Below are 24418 nucleotides of genomic sequence, written 5' to 3'. Positions count from 1 at the left end.
CTGGTCACATTACCTCCAGAGGCGCCAGTAACGGGGGCTCTCGGCTGCATTCATCAAGCGGCGTGCTGACTCAAGCAACAACCTCCCTTACTGCCCCCCTGATCTGCGCACGCCGTACCTGCCTGGGTCCGTGAGTCCACCTTGCTGAGGCCTAGCCGTGGCTCCTGGGTCCGCCTCCTACCGTCCAGCCCTTGATTGGAGTTGGGGCCTGAGTAGGTGACATCGGCCGCTGCCATCAAGCGGCATGAGGCCCCAGGGGACGCCTCCTTCACTGGTCCCCCTGCTGCTGCCCACCTTGAGTGGAGCCCGGTGGGCCCGGAGGCCTTGAGTGTGGGGTCCTCGAAGGGCCCTGGTCCGGAACTCTATCCCTTTGCCACCGGAGTGCCGTCCTGTCTGGAGGTGTGGATTCTGCCGCACACTGAGCGTCAGTGGGTCTTAAGGGAGCCTTCTCCTTTGCTCTGACTACCACCCCCCTTTTTTTGACCTTGGGCTTTCTGGGGTGGATCGAAGACCCTCTGCTACGACATCCTTCAGGAGAGATCCTCGGGCCCCCTGACCAGTTTTAACGACATCATGGGCAGAGATAGACCGGCCAAGACCCCTACCACTCAGACCAAAATGGACCGTTTCACGACTACTGACATGGGGGCAACTGGGGGAACCACTGACCGGGAAACCCCCACCACCCGCGGACCTGTCTACCATCCTTCAAGCTATCCACACCTCACAATCCTCTGTGGAGGGCAAGATCGCGTAAGTATGTGTGGAAATGACCCTCATCCGGCAAGATCTTCGGAACGCCACGGCCCAGATCAAGGAGACCGAATCCCGGATCTCCACCGTGAAAGACGAAGTCCAGCAACTAAAGGGACAGGTCGCTCGTCTCCGGTCGCACACCCAAGAATTGCACTGACGACCAGAAGACGCAGAAAACAGGTACCAACGCTCCCGCAGGCATCGTGACCAACGGCGGGCCCGCTCAGACTCCCCTTTGGGCCTCTCTCGGCAACCAGTAGTGCTTTCTGGAGAATCATTAGCTGGGAGGCGATCTGGCTCCTCTGGCCGCCTGGAGGTGTCTCGCCCTGGCCCTCTGCTGGACCTCCCGGACACAGATCTTTCACGCACTCCAACGTTTCTGAGGGACCCTGCCTGAACTCGTTTCTGCCTGCCGGGCTTGGCTCCACAGCCGGAGATGGCGCTTCCCAAAGGACTCGATTATGCACATCCTGTCATGAGGAGGGGTCCTCCACGCTTCCCTGTTCCCAAGTGTTTTAGTTTGGTCTTTCGTTAAATTTGTTCACTTTTAGGGCGACAGATGCTTCTGTTCCTGAAGTGTAGGGTGGGGATGGGTTTAGGTAGGGGGACTGTTGTCCCATGTTTTTGTTTTTAGTTTGTTTTAGTTCTTTCTTCTTTTTGCCACACCAGCACTCACATGGCACCCTGTTAAGTTCCTAGTGGGACACAATGGCTCCTTTTTGGGCACCTAACCAGGCCTATGTACGACCCAACTCATGGCCGGGCGTCCCTTTGAGACTTTTCCCCATCACTGACACCGTCTGCCACTATACCTGATACCCTTTCGCTAGGACCCTTCCTACGCGTCATGTCCTGGAATGTCAACCGCCTCCTGGACCGTTTTAAGCTCATGGCGGTTTTACGTTGCTCGCAATGCCTCGGGGTAGAAGTCCTATTGCTACAAGAGACGTATTTGCTGGGTAATCATTGTCCCTTTTTAGGTCTCGCCTGACCCAGTGCATGCGCTGGTCTGGCGAGACTTATTGAGAGGGCTCCAAAAAGTGCTACCAGGCCAGCCTAGAGCTACAGTGCATGTGCGCGGGCACGCGCGCTTTACCGCGATTACTTCCACTTTCGCGGCCGCTTGGCATAGCCAATAGGTCTCGCTTTTGGGACCTTATAAGTATTTAGTTATGCAACTGTTGCATGGCTAAACACTTATAAGGTCCCAAAGGCGAGACCTATTGGCTATGCCAATGCTTGTTAACATGATGCGGCTATGATAGGTTTTGGCATTCGGGCTTCACTCGGGGCTCCCGTGGGGTGGCGATCCTTGTGAAACGTTCCCTCCCTCTCGTGACCACGCGCATCATCCACGATGCTCAGGGCACCTTCGTGGCCTTGAGTGGCACGCTGAATGGTGGCCCCATCAATCTTGTATCAATCTATTCTCCCCCTTCGATGTTGACACTGACCCAGGCTAAATCTGTCGACCTTCTAGCGTCCCTGCCCTTAGGTCCCACTTTCCTTGGGGGTGACTTTAATGCCGTTTCCTCCCCTGACTTAGACACGACCGGCCCTCCCTCTCCTGGTAGACTTGCGCAGGCAAGACAACTGACATCTTGGTCTGAATCAGTGGGCTTCTGCGATGCATGGCGTGTCTGGCACCCACACTCCAAGCAGTTCACACATACCTCGGCAGCTCATCATACACAGGCGCATATCGACATGTTTTTCGTTCCTTCGACTGATTGTCTCAGGATCGAAGACGTTTCCATCCTCCCTCTGGGTATCTCTGACCACTCCCCAATGATGCTTAGCACGGGCCCCCCTTCCGCCTCAATGCGTCAAACGTGGAGGCTAAATCATTGGTTCCTTCAGGATAGGGAGTTTCAGAAGCTGGTGGGAAGGGAACTTAAGCAATATTTTCTGACCAACGAGGGATCAATACCCTCACCGGGTACTCTGTGGGAGGCTGGCAAGGCCATGAATGGGGGGTGTCGCCAAGGGCCAGCTCAAACTCCAGCGGCAGGCACAACGGGAACAAATTACCTCGCGTGAGGTGCAGGCGCTGCGTCTTGAACAAGCATCCACCCAACCTCCAGACGCCTCTGAGGTGCGGCGACTTACTCATATCCGTTCAGAGATTAGACAACTTTCACTGGACGCAGCCAAGCTCCTCTGGCACTCCTGAGTGGCCAGGGTTTACGGTTGGGGCGACAAAAATGGCTTGCTTGTCCACAGACTAGCCACCTATCCCAGAGCAAACCGCATAATCCTTGAAATCGCGGATCAGGACGGTTCGGTGTACCGATCCCCAGCGGAGATGGCTGCGCCTTTGCCTCATACTATCGTCAGTTATACGCGGCCAGAACTCCAACCCTCTCTCTTTCCAGCCTGTTGGGGGTCGGGACCGGCTGTCTCCCCCGCCTGGACCCCGTAGCTCAAAAAGATCTGGACCGCTCCATCATCCAAGATGATATTGGGGAGGTGATCACCCTCATCTCCTCTGGCAAGACGCCAGACCCTGATGGCCTCCCTCAGGAATATTACACTTTATATCGCAAAACCCTTTTTCCTCACCTTGCGGGTCTGTTTCAGGAGGCGGCTGAGAAGGGTTGCTTCTCTCCGGAGACAGACAAGGCCACCATAGGGGTGCTTTCCAAGTCCCAGCCGCCCTCGCCGCGGTGTGTGGATTACCGCCCCATATCCCTCATTAATACTGACTGGTCGGAACCCTTCCCGTTCCTCTCGCCCCCCCCCCCCCCCTCCCTTTGCTCTGGTGATGGAGCCCCTAGCGACCTTGATACGATTTGTGCGTGCTGGTGCTGGGTTGGAAATGGCCCAACACTGAAACCGATAAGATCGCTCTTTACGCGGATGATGTACTCATCTATTTAGCAGACCCCGCCCGGTCAGGCCACCATTGTCTCCGCATCCTACAATCCTTTGAACAGGCTGCGGGCCTCCGGCTGAACCCCGACAAATCGGTCCTGGTCCCCCTCCACTTGTCCCGAGAATGCTTTGATTGGCAGTCCACCATACCACTCCTTCGCCAATCGTTCAAGTACTTGGGGATATGGGTGACTCTACTCCCCGAACTCAGCGGGGCCCTCAATGTTACTCCCCTAATGAAGAGGGCTAAGTCAGACCTTCAGAAGTGACAAACACTGCCCCTGAACCCCATCGGGAGGGTCGCCCTCTTTAAAATGATGATTCTTCCCAGGTTCCATTACGTACTCCAAAACACCACCCTCTGCCTCCCCAGGACCTGGTTTCGCGTACTGGATACCTTAGCCAATAAATTCCTCTGGGGGAAAGGTAGAGCCAGAATAGCTCTGAATGTCTGCAGGATCCCCTCATTCAACGGGGGGCTAGGGATGACCCATTTATATCTATACTATCTCGCCACACGCCTGCTCTCCATACATGACTGGTTCAATGGGGGATGGTCTGACCCGGCATACAGGCTTGAGCTGGGTGAATTGGGTCTGACCAGGGTCCAGTCTATGCTGTATGGGGATCCTATCCCGTCCCAAATGCCGGAGGTGACACGCTCGGCGCTGCTGGCCTGGCGGGCCGCAGTGCGGCACACCAAGTGGACCCATACACTGACCCAATGCACACCCCTGTGGCAAGGGACCCAGCTTAAGGAGGTTTCTGGGCTGCAAGGTTTCCGATCCTGGGACCTTATAGGAATCTCGCAATTGGGTGACGTGTGGGAAGGGGATCACATGCGCTCCTTCAAAGACCTTCAAACCCGACACTCCCTACATCAGTCATAGTTCTATAAATACAGCTGCGACATGCTCTTCACGCACACCTCTTAACGGGCACATGGCTCCCTGACCATAGCCCGCCTGAGGCGCAGATTAGGCTGGGGGACCTGGGGAGGGGTGGCATCTCCCACATCTACTGTACGCTGATCAATAATACCCCATCTTCCCTAGATCGACTACGTGCTCAATGGGAGGAATGGGTAGGCACGCTGGAGGAGGCCTGGCGTGACGCCCTTATGGCCCCCAGGACGGTCACCGCCTCCGCTAGGCTGCGTATGGTACAGCTCTACTATTTGCACGCAGCTTACCTCACCCTTGTACGCCTTCATCGAGCAGGATTTAGCCCGACCTCCGCTTGCACTAGATGTGGTCACGACCCAGCTGATTTTCTACACCTGGTATGGGCCTGTCCTCGCTTGGCACTGTTCTGGGGGGACATTGAGGAGGAACTCACTGAAATACTGGGGTGGGAAGTCCCGAAACACACGATCCTGGGCATCACTGACGCGCGGGATGGGTCTAGAAATGACAAGTTGTTATTTACTACAGCATGGTGGTGGCTAAAGGGGACATAGCTGCCTCCTGGAAATGCCCTGACCCCCCATGTGTCAGACGCTGGCGGACTGGGGTCTACTGGTGTGCCACACAAGAAAATGCTATGTATGAAGCACGTGGGTGTCCTAAGAAGTATCGTAAGATCTGGGGGAAGTGGTTGGGGGGAATGGTTTAGTCTCAAGGGGAATGTCCTAACATATTCTGTTTTATATTCCTTCGTATTCGTAGAATGGGTCACGCAGATCATTGATTGTACTCCTGGTCTTTATGGTGTCGTAATGTATGGCTGGTGTCTTCTTGTCAAATCAATGAAAATGTATTTATCAAAAAAATATCTACAATATGCCTACCTCCACATTCTCATACATGTCAAATACAGGAGGTATCTCAGGTTCGAGGTGGCCGGATGTCTCTTAACAATTTAAAGTCCTCCCTTTTCAAGAATTGTCATCAAATGCATGGCACCTGTATCAGCCTACCTAAGGAGAAATGGCCATCAGCTATTCTTATACGTGGGCGACTGGCTAATAAAAGCAACTTCATACCAGGCTACAATAAGTTCAACAAAAGCATGCCTTCAAATTTTCTCAAACTAAACGGGAGAAATAATGCCTTATTCCATACATAAGAGTCACATTCCTGGGGGCAATTCTGGACACTACACTGCAAGGCTTTTTCTACAAAAGAGAGTTACCAAGATGATGAGGCTAGCATCTGCCCTCTCAAGAAAAAAGTGAACTTCAGTCAGGCAGCACATATCGTTCCTGGGAATGGTTTTACTGTGCATTCTACTGATAACCAACTGTTGCTTGTTTGAGACCACTACAAGAACAAATGGACAGGCAATTGAAACGGGAGACAGGGGTCGTTTGACGATGTTACTAGTATACCGCCGGAAACGGTAAAGGATATGAAATAGTGGATGACAAAGGACATTTCCATGGGTCTAACTTTTCCCAGCAAACCACTAAATTGTCATGACAACACATGCAACCATGGAGGGTTGGTGAGCACATCTCCAAGATTAAAAAGTGAGTGGCAAGAGGTCAACCAGAGCGAAAAAGAGGCACATAAATTTCTTATAACTGAATGCTGTATCTCAGGAGCACTGTACTTCCTTGCCACGAATAAAAGGATCAGAGTTTTTTGTAGATACGGACAACAGGACAACAATGTTTTATTTAAACAAGGAAGAAGGAAAAAGAACACATCTACTGTCCAAGGAAGCACAAGCCGTTTAGAATTGGTGCTTACACTATAAGGTTTCCAGGAGAGTGGAGCATGTGCAAGGCAAGCAAGGAAAACCAGTGGGCGGATGATTTAAGCAGATCTTTAAGAGAGTGCCATGAATGGGAGAGGTCACAAAAACAGCTCTCCAGACTGTTTATCAAATGGGGAAAACCGACCTTGGACCTGCTTGCTACCATACTAAATCGGAAATGGCAACATTATGCAAGCAGGTATCTCCACGAGGTGTTCTGGGAGAATGCATTTCAGATCGCATGGACTGGAAGTTTCACGTACACCTTTCCAACTTTTCCTCTAATACCTTGGATTCAGAACAAAGTGAAAAGACAACGGTGTTGAATTTTCCTAATGGTCCCGGTGTGACCAAGACAGTTTTGGTATACAGAGCATATACTTCTGTCCGAACTTCAACATATTCCACCCAAACCAGTCCCAGGATTGCTCTCCATGAACAATAGCCAGATAATTCATCCGAATCCAGAATCACTCAATTTAGCGGCCTGCCTCCTAAACACAATACAGAGATATACTATCAAAAGACAAAACTGAATCCACACACAAATCGTATAAAGCAGCATAGCTAAGATTTTGCAGTAGGTGCTCTTCAGTTAATTGTCATGCTTTTTCTTCAGCATCAGTACAGGTATTACCATACTTTCTCAGCTTAGCTTACTCTGGATTATCTCATAGCTCAATCTGAGTTCATCTTGCAACAAAATCAAAACCCAGGAGACCGTGGAACCAAAAGTCTTTATGGTTATATGGGCTCTTAGAAGAATTTCTAAAAGGTCTATTTAAAGCCTATCCTCCAATAAAAAAAATCTCTAATTGTTTAGCAGCTGAACACAATTGATGCAAGAGCCTTGTGATCGGACATCAAATATCTTTATTGGAAGACCCTTTTCTCATAGCCCTTATGTAGGCTAGAGGAATTCGCGAAATGCAGGTGTTTGCAAGACAAAGACCATACTTGCAATTTTAAAATGTGAGCCATCTTACGTACTAACCCTAATTTCATACCCAAGGTGCCAACAGATTTTCACTTAATGAAAGTATTGTCTAAAAGTTCTCCTTTCAGAACCCTTCAAATGAAGCAGAAAGGGCACATCATTCATTAGATGTTAAGATGTTCAGGAAATTTTATATAGAAAAAACTAAATCTTTTAGAAAACCTGATCAGCTTCTGGTTGCCTTTGCACTTCCAGGAAAAGGTCAGACTGTCTCACTAGGCGGTATAGCAAGATGGGTATTAGCAGCCACGCCTTCTGCCAGAAAAAGCAGGAAGACAGCTTGCAACTAAATTACGTTCTCATTCAACCAGAAGAGTAGCGACCTCTACAGCTCATTTTTCTGGCGTATCATTACCCAACATATAAAGAGTAGCCACATGGACAAACAGATATACATTTATTAGGCACTCTTGTCTAGATACAACTACCATCTGTCAACAACATTTTTTTTTTTCTGGTGTCGTCAGGGTCCTGTAAATGATAAATGTCAATCCCGGACTCTCGTAGTATCTGTATGTGGTGTCTGGGTTTTCCCATGACTTGCAAGACTGTGGTGTTTGTGTTCAACTTAGGCTGTTGGCGCTGCAGGAGCACTGCATGACTCTCCTAATGGCACGGTGGTCGCAAGCCCCACCTCGGTCACAGTCTTCTCCTTGCTCCAAGATCTGCTCAAGGCCCTGCTTCAGGAATGTTTCCTGCGAGCGTCTTTTGTCCTCTGATGTCCCTCCACGTCCTCGGGTTGAGGAGTCTGAGTGAGAGTCTACCCCTCACCATTCCGGTATTCCCTTGCACCAGGGTGACTCTGGATCAGTTGAGAGAATATTATCTCTCCTTTCAAGCTATATTTGGTTCTCTGCCGCCCGATGGTGGGTGTCTCTGCCCCAAGGAGGCCAGAGGAGTCTTCACTGAATTTCCGCCGGCGGGGTCTCCCCTGGCGTCAGTGAGGCCCTCTGAATCCTTGGTCAGATCAGTCTCAGCTCTGGTGCACAGCCCCTTGGGGTTCCCACCTGCGGCACCAGTGTCGGTTTAGCCAGCTCCACAGTTGCCATCACCAATTGCCACTGGTGTATCTTTCCTGTCCGACATCAAGGTGTCGCCACATCTATGTCGGGAGCGACTTCGGCAGCGCTGGTCAGCCCGGGCTACCTTCCTCCTTCGGAGGAGCCCCCAGCTGTTTTCACTCCAGGAGAGCATTATTTTGGTGGAGTCAGTGATGACATGAGCAACGCTGCTCCGCTTCCTCTGAAGTTTCATTGGGTATCTGAACTTGGTGAGGCTAGTGGCCTTGAGTCTTGTTTTATCCTCCTACCCTCCCTACTGAGACTAGCTCTGCTTTCTCTGAGCTTCTGAGGAGGGTTGTGGTTGTTCTGGAGCTGGAACTCCCTTCTGTGGAGTTGGTCATTGATCCCCTAATTGCAGTGCTTTATCAGGGTCAGATGAGGCCGAGTCTGTACTCCCCTTCAGCGAGGCCCTATTTGATATTTTGCTTGGCTCTTGGGCAAAGCCCATTTCAGGGGGCCCTGTGGACTGGTCTATAGCTCACAGTCACCGCCCTGCCCTTGGACACACTGTCTGCCTCCAGCAGCCTACTCCATGCAGTTTTGTGGTTCAGGGTGCTACAGCCTCCCCTGACATAAGCGCCCTTCCAGACATCCCTCTAGACAGGGAGTCGAGGAGCCCTGATACTCTTGGTCAGTTTATCTTTTCTACCACCATTTCCGCTTTGCGCTCACTTAAAACCTCTTGTGTTAAGGACCGTTTTTCTCACGTGGGATTCGGTCTTGTGCCTTCCTCCCTCACTCCCGGACGAAGCCCTTACCCAGTTACTTCAGGATGGCCAACAGTCAGCTAAACGGATTCTGTTGGGCGTGCCATTTCTCTGTTAGTGTAACTGCAACAAATGATGGATGGAATGCTGAATGATTCAAACATTCTCCCCCAGTCAAGAGATCTGGGTTAAATCCATCGTTCTTTTGCCCCCTACGCCACCTTACTTTGGACTGAGCCATATGCAAATCAGGCTTGACCTTGTGCCTCATGGGAACAGTCCAGACTGAACTTCCAAGCCAGGTCCTCCCTGGACCGGAAACAATCATCCTGGGACCGGTTTCGGAGTATGTCACCTTTCATCAGCCAGGCTAGCTTGAATCCAGTGACACAGTGAGCAAAGGAACCACGTCTGGGCATACCCGTCCCACTTAGGGTGAAAAGTGTAACTGCAACAAATGATTGACTGTTTGTGACACTTCGCCGGCATGCCTGGCTACGCACTTCTTTTTCGGAAACTGTTCAATCGACCTTGACGGCATGCCTTTCAGTTGTCACCATCTGTTTGGCACTCAGGCTTATTCAGTTTTACACCGCTTTTGGGACAGTCTGGGTAGAGCAGGATCTTAAGCCCTGTTTGCTATACCATCCTCTTATTTCCATTCTGTACTCAGTCTGGTCTCCTTGATTTCTTTTCTGTGTGAGCCATTCTAGGGCGGTGCCCGTTGGCGGCTTCTTTTCACACGTGGCATTCGGTATGGTGCTCCTGCCGCGGCAGGTATTTTCTTTTCTTCCATTTTTATCCTTTCGATGACAGGTTGTGGTCCCTTGTTGTTTCTTGGGACACGTCTGATTTTTTAGCCCTGTTTGGTTTCTACGCAGGTGGCTGCACGGTGTTCTTTTGCTTTGTACCCCAGTTCTGATTGGGGTATTTTCATGTTATTGTGCAGATGCACTGTTGCCTTGTTCCCTGTCCTGCACGGTACTTTGTATACTTTACATGTATTCCTCCATATGTTTCCAACACAATGGACTTAGAATTACCGCCAGGCATCTTCAGCAGTACCCCTGCGTGTCGGTAGGTGGCGTCGGTCACCTAGTCGTTGTCGCCGGAATGACGTTGCGTTATCTACTTAGATGCCAAACCGGGCGCTGACGTCAGTTCTTTCCTTTTCCGTGACAGCCAGCGCAGATCCGGAGAGAGCGGCACCTCGAGTCTCTTTTTGCTACTTTTTGTCGACATCTTTCAAGTCCTCATGACTCCTGGTGCACAGGGTTGTCATCTCGGCAGACCCTCTTCAAGCCTTTTGGCTCCTGCCACAAGCTGATGTCGGTGACCATCTCGTGTGCCTATGGTGTCTGGAGCGTGACAGCGACCCAAAGCCGTGCTCCGACTGCCGGGCCATGGCCCGAAGTCTTTGCGGGAGCGGTCCCGAAAGCTTCTGGAGGCACGGTGGTCGGCCTCGCGCCGTTTGTGGTCCCGGTCAAGAGGCAGGCCGTGGGACCGGTCATGGAGCCATCACCAACACTCCTGGGGTAAGTTGAAGCACAAAAAGAAGGCGAAGAAGCATTGTCGCTCTTAACGTTCTCCCTGTCTGTCGGCCGACGCAACGCTGGTTGCGGACGGTAGTTGCTCGGCTCTGCCAGTGGAGCCTTTTGGGCCGGCCCCTAGCCTCCCTCCCTCCCTTTCCGGGAGCCGGAGTGACCCCTGACCAACTTTGTAGCTTTTACAAAGCCCTCCACTCCATCTTTGGGCAGCCTGACTCCGCTGGCGCGCCATCGGGCCCCGCGGACTCAGCTGGGGGCTCTAGGCCTTCGATAGTGGCAGCTTTGGTGCCACAGGGCACCCAGGGATCCAGATCTGGATCCAGATCAGGGCTGGTTGACCTTGTGACACCTCCGACGCCGAATCCATTGGCGACACCTCCGCCCCCTCTGACGCTTGTTGTGTCCCCAACCAACGTCGACCTCAGTCTCCCCCTCGATGTGGACACGTCAGGACCGGCGCCGACCGGTACTTTTGTACCTCTGTTCTCCCCTGGTGTTCCTTATCGCCCTGAGTGGGGGTTCTTCTTGCTCCTGACACCTCCCCCACCCCCTGTTTTGTTGAGTGTTTCTCCACACTAGTCATGGAGTTCTTTCCTTCCACTCTATTTGGTGCCCTTCTTTCCTAGCAGATGCAAGGTAAGGGGCATGGTTCTTGGCCTAGGGTGCATTGTTTGGTCCTGACCTAGCTGGTGTTCCTTCTCTACTCTCTTCAGGTGTTGGCAAATCTGCGACTAGATCTTGTCTCTACCAGATAAGGCGTTACTGAAGGTAAGTACCGGATTAATTTTGTAAACGATCTTTTGACAAAAGGAATCCAAGCGTTACTGCTAGGTCCGTCAAAAGCAAGACAGTTCCTTATTAACAAGCGGTTTAACTCTGCATCTGAGAGCAGCTACATATTTTCTTTGTTCTTTTTGTTACTTTCTTAGTTCTTTTTGTTACATTGCTTCATGCAAGCAGGAAGGAAATCGGATTGATGTTCTTTTTTATTTTAATAAATATCAGGGATAAAGAAAGAATTGTTAACTCACTTCTACACTTAGTCCTTCATCTTGTGAATCTTATTTTAATTAATGAACAACCAACTTGCCTCTCCGAAAAGATGGAGTGGATTCTAGTGGGTACATTGCTAATAAGATATTAGCTCTCTTAGGCTGTGGAGCTGTTTAGGCAAATGGAATGCAATTACTTGGGTATCAGAACCCGTATTCATTCACATATTTCTATTTTCATGCCATTAGCTTGAATCTTAACTGTCCCACTCTTGTATATGTTAATGGTTTATTCCTGTGACTGATATCTTTATTGCTTTTTCGTTGTAATTAATGCAACAAGATGCGATTCAAACTTCTCCTTCCATTTTTCTATTTCTGCTGTTTAGAGCATGAGGTAAATTATTGCTTTACTATTATAGCTTTTCTGAGCTTTGAGTATATTTATGGCATTTTTAATGTCATTGCAAAGCTGTCCATTTCCAATATTTGTAGCTGGTGGGGCTGTTTTGAAGGTACTTACATTTACCCCTTCGGCCTTCAAAATATCCTAGGAATAAGGAGCTGAAAGGATGACGAGGAATATTTCAGCACCATCACTTGAAGGTACCTCACACAGTATTTTTCGGGAATTTGCCACCTACGTTATTCTAGAGCATTCTGATTGTCGCAGTTACATTTTTCCTATATTTTCCATTTCTCTAAAAGAGGATTTCTGATACATTTTCTCTGAGGTGCTATTGTGTCAGATTGTTGACACATTTCTATTATATTTATTTATATTGTACATCTTGATCTGGGTGAGCTTTGTGATATATTTTACAAACAGTACTGCTGAAGCAGTATTACATGTAACACCTTGACAAAGATAAAGAGAGTTTCTTCAGATAAACAGTAAAGACTGTGAGACACTGGTGTCACAACATCTTAATATGTGAATGCAATTACTGCAAATAAATGAAAAGTTACCTGTGAGAAAGTGTGTACTACATCTGCCACAAAGCATTACGGTTGCATCAATGCAGTGGTGTCACAAGGGAAGTGCGGGGGGTGCGGACCGCACCGGGTGACACCATCACATGGGGTGACACCAAAATGCAAAATATTACTGTCTGTCTATGATTCTATGTCACTCTATTAAATTGTTCTTATGCATTGTTTCAGCCCAGCGACAGAAATTTATAAAAATCTCTGTTCTGTTAGGTATAAACACAAAAACGTGTTCTAGTTTTGTTTTGCGTCAACCCTAGTGACGCCGCTGCTGAGCCTCTGCTTTAAATCGCTACATAAATCAGGAGGAACCCGTTACCCGGCCGCCGGCCAAGATTATTGTCCAATTAGCTATACGACATCAGCGTCCGGACGTCGACGACGTTCGAAATGTCACTCACGTGGCTCCCGGACCCGCGTTTTTCATCAGCCCACTGCCCACGTATGGTCCCGTTATTTGGCACTGGCGGACTCTGAGGAGGTTCATCATGGGGTAAGTCGTGAGGGGATGACACCATGAGTTACCGCACTGGGTGACACCAACCCTAGTGACGCTGCTGCATCAATGACCAACAACAATTGATAACGATTGTGAAAGGTGCCATTTAATGATAATTCAGCTAATCCCCTCATGATCTTTATTGGAATCATGTTTGCAAACTGAAAGAAACAGTTCTTCTTAAGCTGCTACTGCATCAAAAACCGTGACCTCTTCTGCAGCATGCGACGTCTATAAAGGGTTTCTTGTTTTGCAGTCATCATAAAAGGGAATATTGGCAGGGACAACATTCAAGCTTTGTTTTTAGTAGTCCTTTTCCAGTTGCAAAATACTTGTGACTCCCCTCCTATGCCCCCACTCCCAAATACCCGACTGTTAAGTCTTTATAGTAATGAGAAATCACATTTTGTGTTGAAAGCAGTAGTTCACTATTCTTGCCAGAATTCATATGCATAAACCAGTATACCCTGTCTTGCCACGAGTGATCACTCTGTTATGCATCAGACTAATTGAAGCCAACACCTAAAGTTAGCTATGATTTGGGGGTACTACTTAACAGGCTTGTTGATACCAATGTAGTCTACTTTGTAACCGTGAATACCATCAAAAAGATGCAGAAAAACACTGAGCGGACGGGTCTCTGTAGGCAGAAATGCACGCTTTTGTATTTTTATAGTATTTGATGAAGTTATGTGTCTGAAATATTCTATTAAAGCATGAAAATAACTAATGTAATTATATTTCCCATTGAAAATACAGAGATATGAAAAATGCAGTCATTGGCAACAACAAACAGAAAGCAAACCTGATTGTATTAGGAGCCGTGCCAAGGTAGGTTCTGTTTTGCTGATCCTTATTGCTGTTTTCTTGCAACGTAATCCAGCACTTCACGGGTCCTGTGGCACTAGAACCTTTGCTTAATCTTCAGTATGGATTAGTGTTTCATTTACTACATGTTCACATTTAAGTATCTTTTTTGTTTAAAAAATGTGACTGTCTAACAGCATGTTGATGGAAATGTATGCCACAGCCATAGCAGGTCTTCAAACCCAGAGTTTCTCCTTAGTCATAAGACTTCAGGTAACTATCTGACCACCCTTTAAAAGGAAAACAAAATAGTCACTGATCGGGGAAACATCCTTAACTATCAATACAGAATAGAAGTAAATGAGAAAACTGACATTGGCAACGGTTCAATCATGGAATAGGAAAGTAAATAGCTGAACATACAGACAAAGAAATATAGTTAGTTTGGTTGATTAATAAGAGTAAAAGGATGGGGTCTCGTTCACCAAAGAATTATGGCTAACAAATTGCTACAGAAACGAGAGTTGTTAAATAGATGGAATTGATTTAGAGGAAGGGAATTACTGAGACATGGTTATACACAAAATAAATAATAACTTGCGATCACCAGACTTATTGCTAATTTAACTTATTCATCACGCAGAGATTCCTCCGTACCATCAGGAGAATATCTACTAACTTGGCCTGAAATGTTGGAGAAATATTATCCTACCAGTCTCCTGTGATGAATAGTCTAGCATCTCCAGTTCAGAGACTCAAAGTATTTTGTTGCTTTATCCCAAATAAAATACAACTGGGCTTCCCCACATATGTTTTTCTTTATTGTACAGTCAATTAGAGAACATTTAATACCTAGAACCAGATTAAAATGTTCAACATGAGAAAAACACATGTATATGGCCTGCATTCTGGTCCATGCGCCTTGAACATTAATAAATTCCTGGCTGGAATATTTTCTGTCATTTTAGTGCACTGAACAATATACGTGAATAATAATTAGCAGTTTACTGTGATGAAGTTGGCTTAGTGATAGAAATAACATCTGCCAAGAGATAGCTGCCAACTATTATAGCTTCTTTCATGGACCAATTAGGCAGTTGTTCTTTCCAGTTGAAAGGATCATCTAATAATTTCTCATATAAGTGAAATGTTAATTTGTGTATTCTGGTGTGTAATTTATGTTGCCATGTGTTGGTGGTTCTAAATACTCCCTTAAATTATGTTGGCCAAACATCTGTTTAATGTTTGTATATAATGCTACAAAATGATTGGTGTCAGATCGCAACTAATGACATGATTTAAATTGGGCCCTGTACATTTATTGTTTTAAATATAACCTATATTTATAGGAAAGGAATGTGATGAGATTCACAGTTGTTTGACCTATCAGCCTTACCCCCAAACGCTTTGCCTCTCTTCCTATATTTTTCTGGACTTATTTTTGTTGGCCTTAAGATTCTGTGCACTTTACCACTGCTTACCAGTGCTAAAGTGCTTGTGCTCACTCCCCTAAAATATAGTTAAATTGGGTTATACCCACATGGCATATTTAATTTACAAACGAGTCCCTTGTACAGTGGTATACCATATATTCAGGGCCTGTAAATTAAATGCTACCAGTGGACCTGCAGCACTTATTATGCCACTTAAGTAGCATCTTATAACATATCCCAGGCCTGCCACTGGGCAGGGTGCACTGTAATTAAAAGGGTGGACATGTACCTTTAAGTTTTACATGCCTTGGTAGTAAAAAAAACTACTAAAAAATTTGTTTTTCACTACTGTGATGCCTACCCCTCTCATAGGATTTCATTGGAGACTCCGTATTACATTTAATAAGTAACTATGTCATGTTTGGGGTCTTTGGAATTGTAATGAAAACCCCTATTTAATGGTAACGTCAGTGTTTTTTGTTTCAATTTTGAAAATGTCATTTTTAGAAGTTGGTATTTTTCTGCCCTTAGCTCTTTTGTGCTGCAAGCCTGTCTTGTGTCACATGACTGTGTTTGACTTACAGACTTTGTGAATTCCTCCCAGACAGTCACACAAGAGAGGGATTAGGTGTCCCTGAATGGGCCATCTGCTTGAAGGATGGGGGGGGGGAGGCAGAGCTGAGCACAGGCCGATTTGCAACTGAATCTGGAGTGCTCTGCCTTCACACAAAGGACCTATCACCTCCACAGCAAATTCCGAATGTTATTCTGAAGCTGTTTCTGCGAATGTTGAAGAGTTAGTTCAGCTAAAGCACAGCTGAAGATATTGGTGAGAAGCGTATTCCATTTTGTGGATCCTTAAACTCAAAATATGGATTTTTTTTTTTTAAATGAAGTCTAAATCTGGATTTAACAATTTTAACATAATCTTTCAATGATTGAATAACAAAGGTGTCTAAGGAAGTGTTCATTTCCAGATATTCTGATAATCCAATGTTGTGAATGTTATTATTACTGAAATGTTTTCCAGATGCTCAAGGTTGTATTTCAGCACCTCTTCTTCCTGCACCACAAGTAATGCATCAAAATGTCTTGGTTTACATTCTGTAGTTCCAAAATGTGCCAGCAAAGAAGACCTACATAGCAAGTCCACGATGACTCCATTTCTCCGTTTATGTGAGGCACCATTGGGTAGAAGTATCAGACATTATCTTGAAGAGCGGCAAATCGTAACCAAAAACAAACTAGTGCTGAATATTGTGCAAAATGTTTGCCAAGAGACCTCCACCTGCAGTTCCACTAAAAAATGCACTCACATTCTATCATATTCATCTCGGAGCAGAAGTCAGCAGAATTTCTAATGTTAAAGAAAGTTTAAAAAACAGAAAGGTATAAAACATAGTGCACACCAATTCTGGACTGCAGTGAAATAAACGAGGAAATTGATATTCTGAATGGTGGGCCTGCAGCAACCTTTGGATGTGTACCATCGACCTTCATGATACTTATTTTCATATCCCTATAACGAAAAATCACTTGGAGAAGGATGACCTCACAGTCAGTACATTCAGTCTAAATTCAACCCCATGCACTTTATTTTAAGTATATGGCAGTGCTGGTGGCTCACCACAGAAAAAAACCTCATATTAATTTGCTGCTTAGACAACTGTCTAAGCATATTGTGTGTTTTCCCGAAACCCAGTCAAAGATTTTTAATTCTGCCTTGCTGCTCGAGTTTCTGGCCACTGGATATCACTTTCAAAGGTGACTCACTTCCCAGTTCAGGTTCTGAAATGTCTATGTGACTCTTGTTGGATGTCTACAGATGTTGATGAAAATGAGACACTCCAATGCCAGATTTTTGGTTCTACCAGAATGGGAGAAGCAGTGATGGTACACGGACCATCTTCATATATCTGAGAATGTTCCAAAATGTAGCTCAGCAAATCGAATCTTCTTTTCGGGCTAGGGTTAGATTTATTTTCACAGATTTACATTTTACTGTGTAGCACTGGATATATTCACTATGGCCATTTAAATCTTCTAATAGATTGTGTGACACATACTAAAAGAATCAAAATGTTCCTCAGCCTATACCTGCTTGCGGAAAAGATTTTACGTTTGGTGTGTGTGTACATAATGGTATTTGTACAACAATATGTCAGCAAAATGCACTCACCCATCACAGTGCTAGTTACAGCCATTACTCTGTAAAGAAAAACTCCTTAAGTATCCGTTTTCACCTGTCAAGTGATAAATGATTTTTTATAATGTATAAATAAAGCGGTTCTCTTTTCAATCTGTAACCCGTTGGACATAATAGGGGAGAGAGAGAGAGAGAAATGAACCTGACTTCTAAAAAATACCTATAGCACTTATACATTTAAAACATTTTATTAGTAAGATTTCACTGAACTATCGTCCAATATCAATATTACAACAAATCATAATTGGACATTTTCAGTAAAAATCTCATTGCGTACAAGTTACTGTCCATGTAATAGAGTCAATTCTGAATAATTTAAATCGCACTTAGAAGATTCCTTCTTTCTCAGTAATTGTATCAGAAATTCAGGGATCCTTTTGCTACTGTTAAAATCATTTATTTGTGTATTCCTTTTGCATATTTCCAAAATGAATTGTGCATAAAAGCACTGAAATGTCCAACACGTGTCTTCTGGGGATTGTCCTCTCATTCATCAGGACTGTATGAAATAACACAATAGGTACAGTAAATGACACTTCAGAAGAGAAAACAATAGCTTTAAAATATGAAGTACATCATTCCCATAAGTTAAATGCCACGTTATGTTCTTACAACTAATAACAAGGCCATTGTGAAAGAAATGGAGGAAGTGTTCCTAAATTATCAGGGGTTAGGCAACACCATTCGATGCACTGATCTAGAAGGAGGATGTTTTACAGCGATTAGAAGACTAAGAACACGGAAGGCACTTCAGAATTCTTTTGCATTGTCACTAGTCCTAGTTTTCTCTTATTCACCCAATTTGGGTCCGCACAGGGGGTCATCCCATCAGTGAATGAGACAGTAATATCAGTCATTCCCAAACTGGAGAAAGATGTAATGCAGTGCATCTCATACAGGCACTATTTTTTTCTTGCGTAGATACAAAATGGTTCACTGGTCCCATATATGTCTTTCCTTGTTAACGCATGCCAGTCCAACGTTTCTCAAGGTAGGCAAGGGTGTAAAACTCTAAACAAATATTCTGGTGGGCAATGTGGAGCATGTAGAGAAGGAAACCACCTTGGTTTGTTAAGACAGTGAGAACTTCTTTGATAAGGTTGGGTGGAGCTTTATAGAAGAACATCAGAAAAAACAGGTTTTCAAAATAATTTTAGTAACTTGATGCTAGTGGATTATCACTTCCTTGCGACAGTCCAAGTGAACAGTATTCTTCCCAAACCAGGCCTTGAATGAGAAGTTACACAACTCCAGATGCAATCTAAATATATCACGTTTTAGAATGACACCTTTGCAGCATAGAACTGTCAACACCATCTACCCTTGTTCATGGTTTGGAAAGAGAATTGTACTTTCAAAACTATTATCTAACTTCTTGTTTCTCATCAGGTCTGTTAGCTGTCCCAGAAGTATGCTTGCAATCTTTCAGTAAATAATTAATAACATTTGGCAAAATTACAAACTTCTGGTTTATGAAACAACAAAGTGAGAAAGAAGCCAACAAACTAAGCTAATAGCCCTTCATGGTTTTCTGATGCTTTTTTCTAACTGTGCTGTGCGTTGATAATTACATGCAACCACGAGCAGCCTTGCGTTTTTGACTTCCAAAGCTATCTTTCAGATCTTGCAGTATGTTTGAGCTACTGAGCTTCACTATGGTGTGGATCAAAGTTATTGTTGTATTTATCCCCAGTTGACTAATGTCTTTCGTTTCTAGCTAAAACGGGTACTGACCCTATAGCCACTTAGGTTGTTTTTCCAATATTATAAGATTAGCACTTCTGAGTTTGAAAACCTTCTTGAAAGCCAAAGATCCTATGATAATTTCCCAGTTTCTATCTTAGGGTCATGAGGAACTGTTTAGGGTCAGTGAGTGGAATATGTGTGCTGCTAAAAATTAGTTTATTTCGGAACCTAGCCCCATAACACTTTATAAAAACATGAAATCCAAAACTGGAACAATGAACACACAAACAATAAACATGTATAAACGACAACAATCAGATAGAATAAGAAAAATAAGAGAATAAATCAATAAATGCATACTTCCAATAAAGATTATCTGTGCTATCGCCCCTACAATATTCTGACTCATAAATTACATCAAAGAATCACATAATCAAATTATAACATTTAAAAAACCTCCACGTGGCTAGGGTTAATCTAGTAGAATACTTAAACAATTGATTCAATAGTCTTAACAATAAATTGTATGTTATTGATATAGATTCGCTATATTAAGCATGTAATGCAGTATTCGCACCAAAGATTGCTAAGATTAGTTTAAAAGAACAGTTAATTCAGTATCATTACACTAAGCCCAGTCTCTTCCTATGAAAGTATACTGCATATAAATTGCGACTAAGTTAGAAAACAATATTAGAGCAAGCATCAGTCTGAAGAATTCATGAGGCACTTTATACTGTGTCACGCCCAATGCTAGACAGAGAGTCCTAATCCATACCATTCTTGGCCTAACGAACAATGGGCAAAAGAATAATAAATGTTTGAGATCCTCAATCATATTACTACATATTATACAGTGTGGGGATTCAAATGGATTGGACTTCCATTTGCTAGTAAACTTACTGACCAACAATGTGCCTAGCCTAAATTCAATGTACAGTGTTCGAGCTTTGCAAGGTATGATTGCATCCACATAGGATTCCAGAGAAGGAATACATTTGTTAGACAAGAAAATGTGCGTGAGTCTGCCTATTTTGGAGTCACTATAATGAGAGTTGTTCTTAAAATTCCAGAAAGCCTCTTATACAACAGCATTTGTACTTGTGTAAATTGATGCTGGATCGTTCTGGCAATTTGCCAGGCCTCTATCCCTGAAATGTGATTTAATGTGCTGTAGCAATGGAATTAAATACACTTTCCCTGCATCCATAATTTCTGCTAGGGCAGACCTGTAGTGTGATAGTTCAGGAGTGTACCACAGTATACCAAGAAGAGTAGGGTTTTAAAAATGGCTAGGTCTCTAGCCCTTTTCAACCCCAATAAAAAAAAAGAGCAATCAGAGATGCTTTGGGGAGACTAAATAATGCTCTTACAAAGCTAAACTCCTTGGCTGTATTCCCTGCTCCCCAAATCTCTGCCCCATAAAATACCGCATTTTGTGCTTTTGCACGGCAGACCTCGAAGGCTGGAGAGAGAGATTTGAGGGTGGCAGTTTTACATCTTTTAGTAACTGCGTAAGCTCTTTGTAAAAGGGTCAATTTGTTTTCCATCGTATGTGATTTCCAAGTAAAATATTTGTCTATTCTAACGCCCCAAAAAATTAACAACTGATTGCAGGATCAGACCCTTCATTGAGAACCTTCCTCCAGATGACCTGTGAGGGTTTAACACCATAACCTTATTATCGGTGTGTTCACTTCCAGGCCACCAAGTTCACAAAAATCAGCGAACGAATTGAGCAGGTTCATTAATCCTGATATGGTGTGAAAGACCAAGAAGGTATTGCCAGCAAATAACTGGGCTGAAACAGGAGTGCCGCCTAGTTTAGGAGAATCGGGGGTGCAGGTACTGAGATGTTTTATGAATTCATTTATATAAAAGGAAAACAATGTGGTGGCGAGCATACAGGCTTGTCACACCTCACACTCAACAGGTATGCGATGTAAAAGCTCGTCCCCACCCTCCATCTTGTCAGTCGTTCAGTCAAATTTACTTTATGTGGCTAAATCAGCCATAAAATTAAATCAACAATAAAAATCGTTTGAAAAACGCAAAAAATCTAACATTTTTTAATACAGTAAAATGTGTAGGTGACAAACATCTGAGCCCAGCTAATGGTGATGCTTACATCCCTCTAGAGAGCGTAAATACTGTGGGCCCCATTACGATGGCACCGTATTGGAAAACGGGACCGACCGCCAGAGGTGCGGCGGTACCCCAAGGCCAATTAGGATGCGACCGCCACCCTGGCTATCGCATCCAGCATCTTTATCATTGTGGCGGGCGGTACTGTAAGCAGCACCTGCCGCAATGTTAAAGTGCCTTTCCATGGCGGAGTCACCCTATGCCTCTACCCACTCCTAATTCCTAAAAATACCTTTACCACGTGTTATACCGGTCAGCATGAGAGGGTGATCCTCCCCCAAATTCCGTGACTTACGCCTCCTGTTTTTGCTGAATTAGCGTTTGTTGGCCTTAGGACTCTGCACATTTTACCTCTCCTAACCAGTGCTAAAGTGCTTGTGCTCTCTCCTTTAAATATGGTAAATTTGTCTTGCACCCAATTGTCCCGTTTAATTTACCTGTAAGTCCTTAGTAAACTGATACTACCTGTGCCCAGGACCTGTAAATTAAATGCTTCTAGTGGACCTGTAAACACAAAGAGATGAAGGACGGAGCGCTGACACTTTTCAGACACTCACCCCCAGTCACAGATCTGGGTTGAATCCATCATCGTTCTTTAGCTCTCTTCGCCACCCCAGTGAGGACCCAGCTATATGCAAATCAGTCTTGACCCTGTGCCTCAGCCCGAACTGCCAAGCCAGGTCTACCCTGGACCAGAAACAAGCATCCTGGGACCAGTTTCGGGGTAACACCCCTCCTCAGCCAAGCTAGCTTTAATCCAGTGGCAAATTGAGCAAGGGAACCACGCCTGGTCATACACTACCAATGTAGGGCAAACAAAGCAAACACAAAAAGTTGATGGATGGAGCGCTGAAACTTTTCAGACACTCGCCCTCAGTCACAGATCTGGGTTGAATCTATCATCGTTCTTTAGCTCACTTTGCCACCCAAGTTCAGACTCAGCTATATGCATATCAGTCTTGACCATGTGCCTCATGGGAACAGTTCAGCCCGAACTGCCAATCCAGGTCTCACCTGGACCGGAAAAAAGCATCCTGGGACCGGTTTCTGGGTAACACCCCTCATCAGCCAGGCTAGCTTGAATCCAGTGACCAAGTAAGCAAGGGACCCACGTCTGGGTATACCCTGCCAACTTAGGGCAAACAAAGGGATGGTAGACAGAGCGCTGAAACTTTTCCGACACTCACCCCCCAGTTATAGATCTGGGTTGAATCCAGTGGACCTGCAGCACTTATTGTGCCACCCACTTAAGTAGCCTTTTCAAACATGTCTCAGCCCTGCAATTGCAGCGTGTGTGTGTAGTTTATACTGTCATTTCACCCTGGCAAAATAAACCTTTTGCCAGGCTTATGCCTTCCTTTTTTAATACATATCCATCACCCCTAGGGTAAACCTTGTACAGCCCATAGGGTAGGGTACAGTGTATTTAAAAAGTTGGACATGTACTGTAACATGTCCAGGTAGTGGAAAAACTCTTAAATCCGTTTTACACTATTTCAAGGGTTAACGTAGGATAACATTGGGTTAACATATTATATTTAATATGTGATAACTTTCAATTGGGTGTAGGTTAGAATGTAGAGTTTGGTCTCTAAAGAACTGTAATTTCAAACCCTCTTTAAGGGTAAAGTTGGATTTTAAGTCACAATTTTGAAAATGCCACCTTTAGTAAGTGGCATTTTCTTATCCGAGCCATTTGGTGCCTGCAGCCTGTATCCTGGGCCACATGACTAGGTGTAGCCGGCAGTTTGTCTTTGAGTATCACTCTCAGACAATGAGACAAAGGGGAATAGTTGTTTGCAGTATGGGCCATCTCTGACGTGATAGGGTGTGGAGCTGCCACCTACCACACTTGCACATCACAAAGACTCTGCCTCAGGACATTAACAAAGGATTTCACACCAGTCGTTTGTGCCCCCAGACAAGCTTGGGTCAGGGTAGGTAGCAGATACCTCTGGGGGTGAAACCCTTCAGAAACTTCTCTACTTGAAAGATGTCCCCTAGGATTAATAGTGGATCCTCGAACGCAACTCTTTATTATACATCTGGACCTGTGAAAGACTCAGAAGAAGGACTGCTATCCTGTTTGGCTTCCAGAAGGACTGCTACTCTGCTGTCCTTCTACCTAAGTGAGAAGGAATAAACCTGCATTTTGAACCCAAGGCCACCAGAGTGAATCCACAGGCTAGTTAGCTGACTTCCTGATTAGAGCCTCAGGGAGAGAAAATGCTCCAACTACCTTGAGCTCTGCTCCTGGACTCTGTCTGCTGTGAGTCTTGCTCCTCCCAAGTAGTGCTACCGGAGTCTTGGGCCCTTGATAGTAGTCCTGAAGGTGCTACTCCAGCCCCTCTGTGGTCATTTGGTCAGAACTGACTAAGCACAATGCATCTCCGCTCAGCTTTACATAGGAAACCTCTGCTGTGCAATGTCTTCTCCACGCAGGACCTCGTATTACAGTCCCTCAGAACCACCGCTATGTGACGCAACCTTGACGCGGGACCTCACATTGCAGCCTACAGCTCTTCAAACCACTGGTGTGCAACGCTTCCTCAACACAGGTTCTTACAACAAGGTTTGAAGGTAGTTTGTTCAGAGGGCCTAACTTGGTCCCTGTATATGGCCCATGCTCCTTCACGGTCGACCTTCCACTTGTGATTTTGTCCCTGTCTGGTACGACCAGATAACCATAGTTAGTGCTTCTATTTTTAATTATACCTTTAAAATTGCATATCTCTGATCTACTAATCAGATTTTTGGTGTTTTGGTGTCAAATTATTTATTAAATTCTACTCTATTTTTCCAAATTGGTGTGGTATTTTTCTTCTGTTGCCTTCTCACTTTGTTACTGCCTGAAGTATTTATTCATTGCCTGCAAGTTAAATCTGACTGCTTTTGTGCCAAGCTACCAGAAAGTTATGCACGGTTAATTTGGGATTTGGTTGTATTTCACCCTGACAAGAATTGTGGTTGCTGCTTGACTAGGATTTTACCGCCTCAACCAGTAACCCAATTTATCAC

General features: G+C 45.3%; 1 protein-coding gene across 7 annotated transcripts in view; it reads left to right on the top strand.

The window, feature by feature from the left end:
* The window catches only part of ARMC8 (armadillo repeat containing 8), an 811657-nt gene that overhangs the window by 86522 nt on the left and 700717 nt on the right, over positions 1 to 24418 (top strand). For all 7 annotated transcript variants that reach the window (XM_085648657.1, XM_085648654.1, XM_085648653.1 and 4 more), the window contains exon 3: positions 13883 to 13954. In XM_085648657.1, the coding sequence (XP_085504783.1) occupies positions 13887 to 13954 (68 nt within the window). In that variant the 5' untranslated portion in view covers positions 13883 to 13886. The remainder of the gene's footprint in view (positions 1 to 13882; positions 13955 to 24418) is intronic.

This window comes from Triturus cristatus, chromosome 3_2 (assembly GCF_964204655.1).
Source record: "Triturus cristatus chromosome 3_2, aTriCri1.1, whole genome shotgun sequence".
Taxonomy (NCBI): Eukaryota; Metazoa; Chordata; class Amphibia; order Caudata; family Salamandridae; genus Triturus; species Triturus cristatus.
The sequence above is the reverse complement of the archived record's forward strand: the minus strand, read 5'-3'. Positions and strand labels throughout refer to the sequence as shown.